Source organism: Zophobas morio, unplaced genomic scaffold (genome assembly GCF_036711695.1).
Source record: "Zophobas morio isolate AGI-343-1 ecotype UQ-CSIRO unplaced genomic scaffold, CSIRO_AGI_Zmor_V1 ptg000005l, whole genome shotgun sequence".
In the NCBI taxonomy this organism is placed as follows: domain Eukaryota; kingdom Metazoa; phylum Arthropoda; class Insecta; order Coleoptera; family Tenebrionidae; genus Zophobas; species Zophobas morio.
The window spans coordinates 10606601-10624069 of NW_026972110.1; the positions used below are offsets into that span (position 1 = coordinate 10606601).

Below are 17469 nucleotides of genomic sequence, written 5' to 3' on the forward strand. Positions count from 1 at the left end.
CTTTTCAGCCGAGTATCCTTCCCCTATAAAAATTCTACATAACAAACGGACAGACTTTTACAAAGACTCGAATGTCGAAGAAGTTAAAAGTTCTTTCCATATTCTGGAGGAACTGAGATCGCGTGTTCAGGAACTGTTGGATGAGTGGCCAGACCATCCAACACTCAAAACGGTATTTAAAAACGTCTAGCAACTGCGGTTAAAAATTAATTTATTTTATTTCTAGATTATGGTTATCGTCGAAAGAGTTTATAATTTCGACATCACGAGCCCCTTGTCAAGATTCTTAACCGGTTTCGAAATCCTCTTAAGTAAATGCCACGAATGGGAAGAAGTGGCTCATTCAGGTGTTAGTTTAAGCCAATTCTCCCAAACTATCACTCAACAAATTATCGCGTGGAGGAAAATGGAACTAAACGTTTGGAAAGATTTACTAAACAGTACGTTCACCAGAATGAACGATCCCACATACAAATGGTGGATTTACTTATTCAACATAATGGAACAATTTACCATTGAAGAAAAATTTACTGATACTGAATTAATAGAAGCACTTCAGAATTATGTCACGAAGTCAAATTTGGCCGAATTCCAGAATAGATTGAATTTGCTACACGCGTTCCATTGCCATGCTGTACATTTAAAACAAACAGAAAAATCTACGGCTTTCATCTGCATATTGTGGAACGTTTATAGTTATTTTCAGCAATTTAGCTTAACTGTTGCTAATAAAATCAAGGATCTGAGAGCTCCGATCGAGAAGAAGTTAAAGGATTATGTGAAAATTGTCAGGTGGAAGGATGTTAATTACTGGGCGATTAAAGAAACGGTGGATAAGTCGCACAAGACTCTTCACAAATATGTCCGAGAATTTAGGGTAAGTGAAAACCCTTTTTTTTTGCTCATTTTACTTGTAGAATACATCATGACAAACATCTATTATCCTCGCTACACTGAAAGTTTCAGCAAACTGTCGGCGCGCTTCAACAGCTACGCTATCATCTTCCCGCTTAAACTATTTAGTCCGAACGTAGCTGCTGAAACGCGTCGACAGTTTGTGGAAATTTCCGGTATTACAGGGACTATAACGTATTTGTGTTAGCGTCGTTGCACCGAATGATCGTTCTAATGCTTCTGGCGGATGATGTTTTAGTCTTATTTGTCAAACACACAAGTTCAACACAGTGAACAGAAGTTTAAGATAACTTGAAACGATTTATTAAGGATGCAAATTACAAAGATAGTGAATAATAATAATAATAATAGTTGAAATGAATTAAATCGGTTTATAAAAGTTAGCAAAAACCTCATATGTATATGTATTTATATTTATAAAAAACGGAACGTCCATAAAGTTAAAATAACTGGATTGTCAAAACAGAGATAAAGAAGCATTTTATACTGCACATTTCCACTTTTAAAATTATGAGGTAGCGTTATAAATGTTTTCAAAAAAAATATGAGATAACTTTTGTTTGGCGTTTCACCATGTTGTCGATAATCGCATTATTTGTACTCTGAGAATTTTAAAGTAATAGGTTTGATGATTTTCAAATATGTCTAATTCTGCCTAATGTCATTAAACAGGCGAAAACCGACAATTTGCATTTTTTTACTAAGCAAGAAAAAAAGGTTCCAAATGTTTTGGCATCAAAATTTTGCTAAGTAAATTTTTTCCTGCAGATTTCTTCAAAATAGTGAAACCAAACAATCTAAGTCTTAAAAAAAATTAATATTATTCGTACATTAGTTATGTAGCTGGCAAGTTAAATTAGTGTTAGTAATATTCTTATTATTATTTGTTCCCGGGTGTAAGGAAATATTGTAATATAGACCATTTGACAACTTGTTAATTTCATGTTTTCCTGATTTTTCGTGGCTCCTAAAATGTGAAAAAGTAGATCTCCTTTTCCATGTCGGCGATTTTCAAGGAAGTACCTAATCTCTGAAATTTTAACTTTGACTTAAAAATGACGTGCGCATTTATAATCATTGAGCATGTAATTTAAAAAAAAATAACAATAGAATAAACGAAAACCACAATTTATTTTAGAAACCACATTACCAATTGCGCTGAGGTTTTATGAACGGTTTAAGGTTGAGGTTAAAAAGATGAAGGGCTAATGATACTTTATTTGATCATCCCTTCCATAAACTTCATGACGTCATCTCAAAATTTTGCAAACTATAAATCCCATTTGAGATATGAAGAATTGTTTCAATCTTTAGATTTTGCAATTTTTCATTTAGTAATTTCACAGGTTTTCAATTTTTCTTTTTTCCATTTTTCTATTTTTTATTTTCTTTATTTTTCGCATTTCAGTGTTCTGATTCTATCATTTTTCTTTTTTTAATGTGAAATATTTCAATTTTCGGAATTTTCAAGTTTCGGTTTTCAGTTTTTCGGTTTTTCAGTGTTAGATTTTTAAATTTTTCGTATTTTCATTCTTAGATTGTTCATTTTCTCAATTTTTCATTTCTTCAATTTTTGATTTGCAATCTTTTTAGTTTTCGTTTGTTTAAATATGTAATTATTTTAATTTAAAAATTGTTCACTTTTTCATTGTTGCGATTTTAGAATTATACCATTTTTCAATTATTGGATTTTAAAACTTTTTGATTTATTCTATTTTTCAATTTGTCGAGCTTTCATTGTTATAGTTTTTCGACTTTACAATTTTGACTTTTCTATAATTTTTCCATCTTAACAGTTTTTGGGCTTTCCAATTTTTTGATTCGATTCGTTTTTCCTTCTTTCCAATTTTTCGATTCATTTTTTTTTTCGATTTTTCAACTTTTTGAATAAAAAAAATGGAAAAATGGCAAAATTGTAAAATTGAAAAATCAAGACTGAATTTAAAAATCAAAAACTGAAATTTTGAAAAATTGAATAAACAAAAAATTATAAAAATCGAAAAAAACATCGAAAAAAATTGTGAAATGACAAATAAAAATCAAGAACTTGAAAAATGAAAAACTGTAATACATTTCGAAAAATAGAAAAATTTGGAACTCAAGAAACTGAAAAATTGAAAAAGTGAAAAACACGAAAAATTGTGGAATCAAAAAAATGTAAAATCGAAAACAAAGTCGCCCGATGGACTCGATTACTATACTTTTTTAGCTTACAATCAGGCAGTAAGATGATGATAAAAAAGGCAACAAAAGGGATCAAAAAGGGGGACAAAAATAGGTTATAAAAAAATTAAAAAATAGGTTTAAAAATGCCAAAAGAAGGTAACTAAAAAAAGCGACAAAATTGCCATAAACAAAGGTGACAAAAAAAACATACGAAAACAGCTTTAAAAAAATTGGTCAAAAAATGCGAAAAGAAGGCACTAAAAACAGTAAGGAAAAAAGACGAAAAAAAAGACAAAGTACGACAAGAAATAGAAAACAAACATAATTATTAATTATAATACCTATACTACGGTGCTATTTTTATTTGAACCTGTGGAAAGTGTTATAAGAAAATAATATTCGTAAATTCTATAATAATTTATCTAAGAAATTTGACTCGTTCAATTGTGCTTCAGGGGCGAGGGAAATTCTCTTTAAATAACAAGTTTTATTTTAATGTCTTGTTGAAATTTTTCTAATTACTAATCATCAGTACCCTAGGCACATTTTAATATTGTAATAAAGATGATAACAAAAATTAAAATAAAGAAAGAAAATTTCAATTTTCTGGGCTTTCGTGCTGAAGTATGTAATTGAAGTGTTCTCAAACGAAAATGAGTAATCTCGAACTTAGATGGCTTCTAAGTTATTACAGCAAAGAAACTACAGTTGGTTGCATTAAAAACGGGACAAGAATTGAGATATTTCATATTCACGCTATGAAAAATGGTCGTATCCGAATTGGGGTGCAAATTTTGCTCAAATATCAATCGAGACTTCTGACCGAATTGAAGCTCGTTCTCGAACTGTCGAGGTTCAGAGGGTTTTGGCATTTTTCTTAAAGCAATTACTTGAATTCGACGAAGAATAGAAACATCATTTATTAGTGCTATAAATTTAAATCTTTAAGAAAACCAAATCCTTTTTAGACGCAAAGAATAAAGTGAAATTTTTAGATAAAAACAAAAAACGATGTGATTTGCAGATGTTCATAGAATCTAAAATTGTACAATATAAAAATGAAACTTTTGTGTGTATCTTATAGTTATGTAATACAATATATTCTGTTGCCTCAAAGAGTTATGGTAGCTTCAATGAACAATTTCAGGAATTATATCTTTGGAAACAATATGAATGACGACATCTACCATCACTACAATTTATGAAAATGTATGTATGATTATGTATTTACTGGCAGTAAATTTGAAAATAGATTTAGTGTGTTCATGTTATTTATAAATTTTTATTAACTTCTTATTTACCAATTTTGGATATTAAATAACTGTTTTCATCATATCAGTACCTGATTAAAGCAAGACACCTTAATCCCTAACTAAGAATTTGTACCGCAGTTCGGTCGCGGATTAGAAATGCACCGTAATTCGGACAGGCCGATGAAAAATAAATAATAAAATGACTGTTAAACATATGTCCTTGTCCCGTTTTTAATGCAACCAAGTATATATCCAAAATAAATAAATTATCCTTAAAATGTAAAATATCAGAAAAACTCTACAAACAAAAAATAAACGAAGTTTTTTAAAACAAAACAGCAATAAAGTTTTAGTATACCACATGATCGAAGAAAAAGAATATATTTTTTTAATGTTATAAATATTGTTAATATTCTTTGATTTGTGTTTGAATTATGCATTTTAACTCATTTGAAAGTGGCGGTAATCTGAACACGACGAAAATTGTGTCGAAGACAAATGCTTGAATTCCATCGCCGCCTGTGATCAATATTTGTTATTGCTCTCTCGGTATAAAGAAGACAAAAAAAGCAGTTTTTTTCTTGACCTTCTTACTGAGGTCATTAATTTGTTCTAAAATAAAAATTGTGCAATATTAATATAGGATAACTTTTAAGTTATATAACAACGAAAATACGAGTGTATCTAAACATATGTTAAAAAATTGGTCTAAGCTTACTTAGACAGACGTACAGCCGTTTTCGAAAAATTATAAAATTTTATTTTACGATTTTATTTCTTAATATAACCTCGATACCTTAAAATAAAAATATGTGTGAACTATTAAACCACACGTAAAGAAGCATGCTAGACAGTAGCGTAAATAATACCGTACAGACACGGACAATGTGAAATCTATTTAAAGCAAATAACCAACAGACATTAGATTATCTGTCTAATGAAAATCTGGACAGACGACAGACAGACAGACAGAAACGGGAGACCGATTTGTTCGTACTCTTGGGGTCATGAAACGTCGAGAAAACATGAAAGTAGCTATTCGCCCGATGAACCCTATACACTACTTCCTTAGCCTTATGGTAGGAAAGTAAAAATAAATAAAAGCATCTTAAAATGTAAAATACGAGAAAAACCCTTTAAGCAAAACAAAAAACGAAGTTTTTAAAACAAAACAGCTTAAGTGAACAGCACGCAACATATTCCCAGCGACTGTAAATTTCCATTATTGATTTTGTTATCAAATAGCTGACAGTTTCGTTTTTTTTTTTTTTTGGTTAATTTCCTCATAGTTGGCAACAAACTGTTTCGACTCGAAAATTACGGTCGATTTGTTCACCATTATAATTACTCAAGTTGAATAGATCCACTAAAAGGACACTTATTTTAACGACACTTTCACGACTTTTCTTGGATTTCTGTACTGCATTTTTACTGTTAATTTTAATCTGGAAAACCTTTCGGCTTAAAAAGTTTAGTGAAAAAGAAGCTATTAAAATGTTCATCATTTGACTAATCTTATTGCCATCATGTTGGTCTTGAAAATATAAACAAACAAAAAAATACAGAAAACCTAGTAATGTTGTTTAAGATATTTAAGTAAACTAAGAAACATGAATCCTTGGATCCATATGTTACACAAAGTGATCATGCATCAAGTTGGCTTTGAAATTTCGTGAACAAATGTCAGTAATTTATCTTGGTTTAGAAATAGCACCTATCTCAAGCAAATGGCACATTCCTAAAAACGCAGTGACAGATTTTCCAAAACTTAGTTAATATAAGATTTTTTACGATCACCTTACATCTAACTATAAAAACGTTTTATTAACATTTCCTGCATATAATAAATATTTAATAATCTCTTCATAGCTACATAAGACCTTTTTTTTTTCTTTAAAGTATACAAAACATTTTTACCGAATTGTTCTCAGAATTTTAACTAATTATATCCGATACTATTTTTGAATTATAATAAATAAGTCTATTAATTTTGTCTTTTTAGCATTGCACTTATAACAGTCATGACTTATGACTCCATAACCAATTAAAAATACAAACAATTACTTTTAGAATAAAATAAAAATTATTTTTATCCATTAGCGCTTCGGTTGAGAGTCTTTGTATTTTTTCAACTTTATATATTCGTCTTCCCTTTTATACTAAAATAATCGACTACAAGTTTTTTATTAAACTTATTATTAAGCTATTAAAATTATCTTTCAACGATCAGTATGTAATTCAAGTCGTTTTTGAATTTTTTGCCTTTTCACAACATTGAAACAAGGCGAAAATTGTTGTTTTATTAATTGTTTAAAGTTTACATTGTTTTTTGTATGTTATGCAAAACGAGATATTTTTTGTCATTATATCAAGATAAGAGTTGAAAAATCACAGCATCAAATATTTCTTAGTGTTGGAGAAATTCCCAGGCCAAGAACAGCACTCGACCGTATAATTCACATTTTTGTGTAGTAATAATTCATAAAAATTAAGTAAAATTCCCTTATTATACGTGACTAGCATTTTGCATATTTTATTAGGACGTACTAAATCAACCAGTGTCCACGTACTTGGTCAACACGAACACTTCCGCCAAAATTGAAAACGTCGGAATTTGGGACAGACCGCAGAGGAATGTGGTGAAGACATATCATTACACTTTAGACCCAACAACATACGTTGCCAAGGAGTCACTCAAAAAGGTAAGTTGCGGAAAACATTCCACAAATCTCGGCTCAACTTTGGTAACTTGTAGAAATTAAGCTCCCCAAGTTCAAAGAGTAGTCATCAGAAAGTTTTAAACAAAATAGACTCATATTTTACCGAAGTGCGCAAGTTGTGTAAAGATTCGATTTCGGCGATGAAATATCCCAAGATGATACAAACTTTAGACAATTTAGTGACGCAAATAATCGAGACTAGCGCTCATCTGCAAGCTCTGGAGGTAAATCAATAACACTCAAGCAACTAAAGTTCGTAAAAAACTCATTTTAATATTAGGTGGACACGAGTTTACCCAAAGCCAAACAAAAGTCGTTAGCCAAGAGCATATTAAATCAAAAACATAGGGCTTTGGCAGACTTGTTTAAGACTTTGTCGAAAATGGGTCTTTCATTCCGCTCCGGAATCATCGAGGCCAGGTTAAAAATAGCAGCGGAGGACTTCCTATTGAAGCCAGTGGACATCAGTGCCAACTTCAGCCACATCAACTATAAGTAATTATTTTGCTAATTGGTGAGGTTGCGATTAAAGTGTGAATTATTGCAGCCGGAAGGACGAAAAAATTCTAACCATTTGGGACAGCTGCGAGATGTATCACTTAAAATCTTTGATGAGAGCGGATGTTTTAGATACGGCTTTGAAAACTCCGGCACAGGATTTAGGCCAACAAAACATAGAGAGATGTCGAGGATTTTCATCGAACTTGCTGGTAAGTGCCCTCTTACGCCACCTACATCACCTTATTATGAACTTTATACGGGAAACTGCAAGGACAATCAATAACGCAAATTTTCTTCCGACAGACGCTTGCTCAAAAGCATAAATCTCAACTCACTGAAAGCAGCACTCTATTTTACTATTTGCGACATTACACGACCCAAATGACGAAACTATGTGAAGGGAAACAGTTCTTACATATAAAAACAGCTGAAAAGATCCAAAAGGCAATGAAAAACATCACGATTGTCATGAATCAGGCCAAGATTATTTTAAATACAAGTCCGGAAGAGGACTTCACCAGTTCCGAAACATGTGACATTATTATTTTAAAACCGGAACCTCAAGATTTCATTCAATACAAACGCGACCAAATTTGGAACAACACGAATAGTATAATGACCGACATATTGAATTTGGCAAATAGGATTAACCACGAGTTAGAGAAAAGTAAAGGGGGAATCCCTCATACCGATTTTAACTTAGCCGATTTAACCTATATCCCCATTTCCGATTTGGAATCCCTTGAAACTAAGCTAAATAGCATTCAAACGAACTTACAACAACTTAATTCTATTTTTAGCGACACTAAAACGACCAGAAGTATCTCATGGCTACATTCTGAACTTAACGAATTAACAAAAACTCTGTATGAAAGCATTCAAATAGAGTTCAATAGCAAGACTTCTCTTGCTACGCTAGAAAAAATCGTTAATAACTTGTCTGACGAAATATCGCGCGTGATTCATAACGTTCACAAAAAGTATTCGGCTCAAATCGACGAGATTTCCCAAGAGGACACTCAACAAACACAAATAGAAGAAGAACATTTAAGAGTTTTAATCGTGGAGAATCTAGAAAATGATTTCAGGGATTTATGTTTCGGCAATATATTGAATTTATGTCACGAAGTGGCGCAACACTTTTTCGCCGTTCCTTCAGAATACTTGGATGAACATAAAACATTAATTTCGTACGTGTTGCCTTTATTGGAACAAATCATTCTCTACCACCAGTATTTCTTAACGCAGCAAGTGTCCGCATATAGGGTTATCTGCAAAATGAATTCGGTTCTTCTTAATATCTTCATTGAATTAGCGTCCAAGGGCTTTTGCGTACCTCCTGAATTGACCGATGAGTCTGAGGAAGGCGTTAGCAAACCTTCGGACGGTTTGGGATTAGGGGAAGGACAGGGTGAAAGAGATGTTTCTGATAGAATTGAGTCTGAGGATCAACTAGACGACGCGCAACCTGCCGGACAAGAAAAAGAAAAGACTGAAGATGAGGATTGTAAAGAAGAAGATAAAGGAATAGAAATGAGTGAAGACTTTGACAGCAAATTGCAAGACGTTAAGCCTAAAGAAGGTGAAGATGATGAAGAAAGTCAGTCGGAATCAGACGCGGATGAACAAATGGGTGACACCGAGAAGGATGCGAACAAACAAGATAAGGAAACTTTCGGTTCGGATAATGAAGAAGGAAATGATAATAGTGAAGAGAAAGAAGAACGTGGCGAAGGAGGTGAGAAGGATGGAGATCAAGAATTGGGGGCTAAAGACGACGATAAGAGTAAAGGTGACGATAATAAACCTGATAAAGATTCAACCGAAGAGAAAGAAGAGAATAAGAAGGAAATAAACGAAATGGAGGAACCGGAATATGATGACGAACAAACAGACCCCTATCATGGAAATCAACCAGAACTACCGGAGCCCGAAGCTATGGATTTACCCGATGACTTACAATTAGACGAAGGGCAGGAACAAGATGAAGACAATCAAGAAGAAAATCCGTTTGATATTGACACAATGAAGGAGGATAATCCATTCGAGACTAAAGATAAAGAAGACGAGCACAAAGAAAACGAAGAAGAGGATAAGCCCGAGGACAATTACAGCAGCGATGACGAAGACATCATTAAAACACAAAACGATGAACTTGATCATGAAGAAAAAGAGGAAGATTCGGAAACCAAACAACCCGATGAGTTACCAGAGAAGGCACAAGAGGAAGAAAATAACGACGATAAAGGGGATCAAGAAAATGAATCAGGGATGGATCAAACCGAAACTAATGAAGATAACGTCGAAGCAATGGAAGTAGACAACGCGGAAGCTACTGACAAGGTAACGAACTAACACATTTTCAAGTCAACACCTACAAAAATATTTTTACAGACAATCCCCAAGCAGTCCCAAAATCAAAAAACAAATCAACCAAACGAAGAATTGTGCCAAGAAGACAAACCTGATAAAGAAGGTGTAGGACAATCACAAATGGAAGAAAGTTCAACGGGTCATACAGCTCAAACTACGGCACCTCAAGAAACACAAGGTTCAAAACGACAGAGAGACGATGAGCTTAAAAAACAACAAAAACCTGGAGAATCAGATATTCAACGAAGTTTGGGCGATATTAACGAACCTGTGAAAAAGAAACTAAAAACTGTGGATGCAAAAGACGATGGTAACGAAGATGAAGGGGAAGAACTTGATCCAGAGAAAAGTGAAGAAGCAGAAATGTACAAACATATCAAAGAAGCTAAAGAATCGTCCACGCAGGTACGTATTCATCTCAAAAATACAATCAAATCAGTACGTGTTTAAAGGTCTTGGATGTGGCTACAAAGGAACAAGCAGAAACCCAGAAATACGAAGTGCCAAATCCTGAAGAAGAAGAAACCGGAGAAGACCCAACAGAATCTTCTGAGAATTTACCAGCGGAAGAAGAAGAAGACATACTTGATTCCGCAGACGCAAATAGTCAAAAACCAGAAAAAACCGAATCAAAGAAGACTAAAATTGATAAAAAACAACATCCCGAAGGTGACATACTAGAAGAACTCCAAGACATAGAAATAGAAGGCGATGTTGTTGAAACAATGGGAGTTCCAAGAGGTACCGACACAACATACCACACTTTATACGACGAACTCAGAAACATGTCAGCACTCAGGCTGACCCAAGAAGAAATGAACTCGTTACGTTCAAATGTAGAAAATCAGCTTTCTTCTTGGAGCGAAGTACCATCGGACATGGAAGCCGACCAAGCTTGGCAGAAAATATCTTCCCTCATGTCATCTTTAGCCCAAGATCTCTCCGAACAACTTCGACTTGTACTGGAACCGACACAATCCAGTCGTTTAAAAGGGGATTACCGAACAGGTCGTCGCATCAACATGCGAAAAGTCATTCCATACATTGCGTCACAATTTCGAAAGGACAAAATCTGGCTACGGCGCACCAAACCCTCAAAACGAGAGTACCAAATAGTCCTTGCCATCGATGATTCGTCCTCAATGGCCGATAATCACTCCAAGGAACTTGCATTTGAAAGTGTTGCTCTAACTTCCAAAGCACTCTCGTTGTTGGAAAGTGGTCAACTCTCGGTTGTCAGTTTTGGCGAAAATACTGAGATTCTGCATAAACTGACCGATCAGTTTACCGACAAAAGTGGCGTTAAATTGTTGCAGAAGTTTAAGTTTGATCAAAACAAAACGTGCGTAGCGAAGTTAGTCGATTTTGTTACAGAAATGTTCGCGCAGTCCCAAATGCATTCTTCCGCTTTGAATGCCAAGCTATTAATTATAGTTAGTGACGGTAGGGGAGTGTTCTCGGAGGGTGAGGGTGTTGTCAGACAAGCTGTTAGGAGGGCGAAGTTATCAAACATATTTATGGTCTTTGTTATAATTGATAATCCCGAAAACAAGAACTCTATTTTGGATATTCGAATGCCGACTTTCAAGGATGGAAAGCTCTTAGGAATACAGAGTTATATGGATGTGTTTCCATTTTCGTTTTATATTATCTTGAGGGATATAAACTCGTTGCCAAATGTTTTAAGTGATGCTTTAAGACAGTGGTTTGAGGTTGTATCAAACTTAGATAAACAGTAGGCTATTAAAAATAAACATTGTTATGATTTTAGTTTTTAAGAATCGTTTATATCTTTTTACAATTGTGTTTTAAAATGTATGTATGTCGATAAATTCAATAAAATGTTTATTTTAGAAGCGCAGTGTTTTGATAGACTTAGTCCGCACGAATTGCCTGATTGATTTTTAAATGACATCAAATATTTACAGAGCGAAGAAGTATTGTTAACCCAATTTTGATGTGACCTCATTTGGTTTGCCGCTTTACATTATTATTATTGGTTCCGCGGCTAATTAATTTTGAATATTTCGTCGTTTGGAGCACGGGGACATTAACAGATAATAGGTATGTCAGACCAATAAAACGAATGAAATGTAGGTTTGTAGGGAAAGTGGACAGGGTATTGATTTGGAATTTTTTGAGTAAACTGTCCTGTTTGTTAAATGAATAGGTAATAAGTAAATAGCTGTTCCATACAAGGAATTCCGTTTTAAAGCATATGGTTAATGCTCTAGTTAAAAAGTTTAATCGTAAAAAGTTTAAAACATGAAAATTTTTATGAGTTGTTTCTTATTAAAAAAAACTTATTATTATTACCTTATTTACATCTTTTATAATTAAAAATATCTGAAACAAATGAAACGACTAATAATGTATTTTGTGATTGATCCTCTCAAGTTTAGCCTTGGCAGATTGACCTGTCTTTTTTGATCACTAAGCGTAAGATTGTCAGATCTATCACAACATTATTATCTATCTGTATTTCGTGTGTACAAAGTATTAGTAGAACAATCTTTTGTCAGTTATTTTATCATTCCATATGGTTTATGATATACGACAATACCACCTGTACCTTTGAAGGTATTTTTCAATACAAACTTTTATAAATGTATAAATAAATTTTCATAACGACGATCATATCTTCAATCGCATAAACATGCTCATTTGCTAAAGCACGATGTAACACGCATAATAATACTACGCATTTGAAATAATTTTGCGGAAATTAGATCCATCAATAAGCGTTTGTCAATAAATCCTCCAACAGGCTAATTAGACGGAAACAAGGGAACCGACATGCTTATAATACATATTAACATGAAGTGAAACATTTATTAATCGAAATGACCCGATACTTTTTATAGCTCACCCCTGGAATAATAAAGAGCGTAAAGAGTGATATTTTGAGTAAAGCTTTTCATATTTTAAAACTATCAAATTTGTTATTATGACATTCAAACGCCAAGCGTAATGGCAATATTTTCTTTCTCGTTGTACAATATAAATTTGAAAGTACGGGTGACTATTAATAAATAATGATTGACGAAACAAATTTTTGTATTGGCAATTCTGAATTATTGGCATCCGTGCTAGTATGTTGGTTCACAAGATTGACATGAGCACGCTTAACAAACGTGTTGATTGATTGAGACCACGGCCCTTTGAGACGATGGAAGTTGTCATAAATGTCACTTTGACAATCAGGTATGCCATCATAAAATTTCAAATATTAGGTTGTCAATCTGACAAAAAAATCACGAACATTAATGGACACTCGATATAACAGAACAAAGAACAACTTAAGAATAAAAATTAAAACATAACGTGCAGAATATCCTATGTGGACGAAAGGAAGCCAAAATAGTACCTACATAGTGAATATCAATTAAAAAAATATCGGTCTAAAATTATTGAGACAACTTCCCTCGCCCCTGAACTAGGTACAGGTAAACAAATACAGATTCCAGGAAAGATTATACTTATATATTTTTTTATGATAACGTTTAGTAAAAATAGAGATATGTGTGGACTGTGGAAGTACAGGTAAAGAAGCATGCTATGCGTATCTTTCAAGTGAGTTGTCATCACAAAATTTTGTTTAGTAATCCCCTTTTAAACCACTAGATTGTGTCAGTTCCAGTACAAGTCGAAGTTGTTCGCAGGGATCTTGGGCTAAAGATGACATGAGGGAAGATATTTTCTGCCAGGCTTGGTCGGCTTCTATGCCCGATGGTACTTCAGTCCAAGAAGAAAGCTGCTTTTCTACACTTGAACGTAACGAGTTAATTTCCTCTTGGGTCAGCCTGAGTGCTGACATGTTTCTGGGTTCGTCGTATAAAATATGGTTATTTCGGTACCTCTTGAAACTCCAATTGTTTCAACAACATCGCTTTCTATTTCTATGTCTTAGAGCTCTTCTAGCATGTCACCTTAGGGATGTTGTTTTTTATCAGTTTTAGTCTTCTTTGATACAGTTTTTTTTTTTGACTTTTGAACATTTACGTCTGCGGAATCAACCATTTCTTCTTCTTCCGCCGGTAAATTCGCAGAAGATTCTGTTGGGTTTTCTCCTGTTTCTTCGTCTTCAGGATTTGGCACTTCATATTTCTGGGTTTTTGCTTGTTCCTGTACTGACTTGATTTTATTTTTAAGATGAATGTATCGGTATGTGGATGATTCTTTAGCTTCTTTGATGTGTTTGTACAATTCCGCTTCTTCATTTTTATCGAGATCAAGTTCTTCCCCTTCTTCATGTTCATTACCATCATCTTTTGCATCCACAGTTTTTACTTTCTTTTTCACGGGTTCGTTAATATCGCCCAAACTTCATCGTTTCTCTGTCGTTTTGAGCCTTGTGTTTTTTGAGATGCCATAGTTTGAGCTGTATGACCCGTTGAGCTTTCTTCCATTTGTGATTGTCCTACACCTTCTTTATCAGGTTTGTCTTCTTGGCACAATTCTTCGTTTGGTTGATTTGTTTTTTGATTTTGGGACTGGTTGGGTATTGTCTGTAAAAATATTTTTGTAGGTGTTGACTTGAAAATGTGTTAGTTCGTTACCTTGTCAGTAGCTTCCGCGTTGTCTACTTCCATTGCTTCGACGTTATCTTCATTAGTTTCGGTTTGATCCACGCCTGATTCATTTTCATGTTCCCCTTTATCGTCGTTATTTTCTTCCTCTTGTGCCTTCTCTGGTAACTCATCGGGTTGTTTGGTTTCCGAATCTTCCTCTTTTTCTTCCTGATCAGGTTCATCGTTTTGTGTTTTAATGATGTTTTCTTCATCGCTGCTGTAATTGTCCTCGGGCTTATCCTCTTCTTCGTTTTCTTTGAGCTCGTCTTCTTTATCTTTAGTCTCGAATGGATTATCCTCCTTTATTGTGTCAATATCAAATGGATCTTCTTCTTGATTTTCTTCATCTTGTTTCTGCCCTTCGTCTAATTGTAAGTCATCGGGTAAATCCATAGCTTCGGGCTCCGGTAGTTCCGGTTGATTTTCATGATAGGGGTCCGTTTGTTCGTCATCATATTCCTGTTCCTCCATTTCGTTTATTTCCTTCTTATTCTCTTCTTTCTCTTCGGTTGAATCTTTATCAGGTTTATTATCGTCACCTTTACTATTATCGTCGTCTTTAGCCCCCAATTCTTGCTCTCCATCCTTCTCGCCTCCTTCGCCACGTTCTTCTTTCTCTTCACTATTATCATTTCCTTCTTCATTATCGGAACCGAAACTTTCCTTATTTTGTTTGTTCGCATCCTTCTCGGTGTCACCCATTTGTTCATCCGCATCTGATTCCGACTGACTTTCTTCATCATCTTCACCTTCTTTAGGCTCAACGTTTTGCAATTTAGTGTCAAAGTCTTCACTCATTTCTATTCCTTTATCTTCTTCTTTACAATCCTCATCTTCAGTCTTTTCTTTTTCTTGTCCGGCAGATTGCGCGTCGTCTAGTTGGTCCTCAGACTCAATTCTATCAGAAACATCTCTTTCACCCTGTCCTTCCCCTAATCCCAAACTATCCGAAGGTTTGCTAACGCCTTCTTCAGACTCATCGGTCAATTCAGGAGGTACGCAAAAGCCCTTGGACGCTAACTCTATGATCGGCTGGGCCGTTTTGTTTGATCAATAAAATAAATTGCCTGATATGAATTTCTTTGAGTCACCCGGTATAAGTAGTAAGTAAAAAATATGAATGCATTATTAAACCACAAATATAAATTCACAATATTTTGCATATTTTAGATAGGGTTTATTCGGCAAAATTTTGAAATGACATCAATTTTTAGGCAGGGGATCAATGGTAAATTTTGATTAACGATTTACTATGCTTACGATAACCTTAAAACCTTCGCAAGATTTCAGAGCATTCGGTTTTGCAGTTTCAAAGTTAAATTGCAAAATGTTATACCTACCATTTTACAAAATTTAAATGAAACCATATAAGACTTGTTATTGTAAATTTTAGAGGTGAGGTCATCCGATTACACTGGGGAACAAGAAATTTGCCACATAGATTCTAATTGCAAAAATGAATTCGTTTTAAGGTACTATATTAATGTTTGTGGCAAACAAAATCGTTTTTTGTTGCTCGGTGTTGTCATTTAAATTAAACAATGATAAAGAATTTGATGCTAATCCGAAATTAATCACTAAAATATATCATAAACACAGTCCCTAAATCAAGGTTAGCATCCTCATAAATTTCGACGAGTCACGTTACTACACAAACTTTGTAACGAATTCAGATTTGATTATCCAAATTTTATTAGTTTTTTAGACCAATCTGCGTTAAAATCAGTGGACTGGTCAACTACAGGCAAAGTAACATATTACGCTACACCCTCAAGCGAATTTTCCAGTTTAATAGTTTATTCATTTGCATTCGTGTTGGCGTGTTGACAATTTTACTTAGTTTGTGTCTCTTTGTTGTTGTTTGCGATTGAAAAAAGAATTGTTTTCAAAAACAAAATAAATAAAACCAACCCTTCTTGAAGTATGAACGTTACACCAGTATTGAGTGACAGTTATATTACTACTTGCCACTTGCATTTTTGCATGTATGCTGAGGACTTAATTTTTATTTGCATATCGTCTAAATGGTAAAACCCCAACCAAAATTGGTCTGATTGTCCCCACCAACAATTTAATAACATCACCTCAAAATTTTGCGTGGTAAATACTATTTAAATTTTATAAAATAACATCCTCCTGTGCTTGTGGTTTATGAATCCGCCTTAATTGTACACCCTAGACATCTAGGTTTTTACAAAAAAAAATAAAATTTTATAGTGAACTAACAGTATAAGAAGCACTCAGAGCATTGGGCAAATAGCTCACTTGATAAACCGTCGTATTAATAACGAGAAAGTCGCGGGTTCCCGGTTCCCCCAATGGGCCACGGTTTTCTTTCTTACACTGTGACCTGTGGCTAGTATTATTTATATTTTTTAACTTATTGGGGTTATCATAAATCAAATTTTCCCATTTGTTGAAGCTGGATTTGTTGGACGGTACTTCCGAAGCGAGGGAAGTTCTGTCTAAATAATCTTCAATTTTTTTCAAATCATATACATTAATTTTTTGAGGTTTTTAGTTAGTATGAAAGAGAAATTTAAAACTGGGACTAGATTTTTTTTACAACATAAATTCGTGGCTGTTTTCTATTGAAGCATCTTTTAGTGGCAAAAAAAGAGAAAGTCTTATTAGTCATTATCTGCAGTCAAAGAAATAGGAAACCCTCTTAAAAATTGATAAAACAAAACGAAAACGTGCAATTCTCGAGACTAATTTCCAAAAACCAAATTCGTAAATGAAAGAAAACAGCAGAAATTTTATAAAACGAGTGCGTTTCCGAACATGACACAGCAAAAGTTTTGAACTTTTGTACCACCGTATGTAAGGATTCATAGCCCCCGTCACAGCCGCTACAACTTTTACGTGTAATTCGATCACGTGCGTAACCTACTAATGTCATATCTGACAAATTAATGGCTTTTCTGGTTATAAAATGGTCATTAAACAGTGTCAATGACACTTTGTAGT

At 33.9% G+C, this 17469-nt stretch overlaps 1 protein-coding gene across 1 annotated transcript in view; it reads left to right on the forward strand.

Annotated features, from left to right (window-relative positions):
- The window catches only part of LOC135122697 (midasin), a 176799-nt gene extending 165015 nt beyond the window's left edge, over positions 1-11784 (forward strand). The window contains exons 24-32 of the mRNA XM_064047054.1: positions 9-172; positions 227-877; positions 6875-7036; positions 7090-7278; positions 7335-7549; positions 7602-7764; positions 7859-9898; positions 9950-10333; positions 10381-11784. Coding sequence (XP_063903124.1) covers positions 9-172; positions 227-877; positions 6875-7036; positions 7090-7278; positions 7335-7549; positions 7602-7764; positions 7859-9898; positions 9950-10333; positions 10381-11667 — 5255 coding nt within the window. The 3' untranslated portion in view covers positions 11668-11784. The remainder of the gene's footprint in view (positions 1-8; positions 173-226; positions 878-6874; positions 7037-7089; positions 7279-7334; positions 7550-7601; positions 7765-7858; positions 9899-9949; positions 10334-10380) is intronic.
- Positions 11785-17469: the final 5685 nt, after the last annotated feature.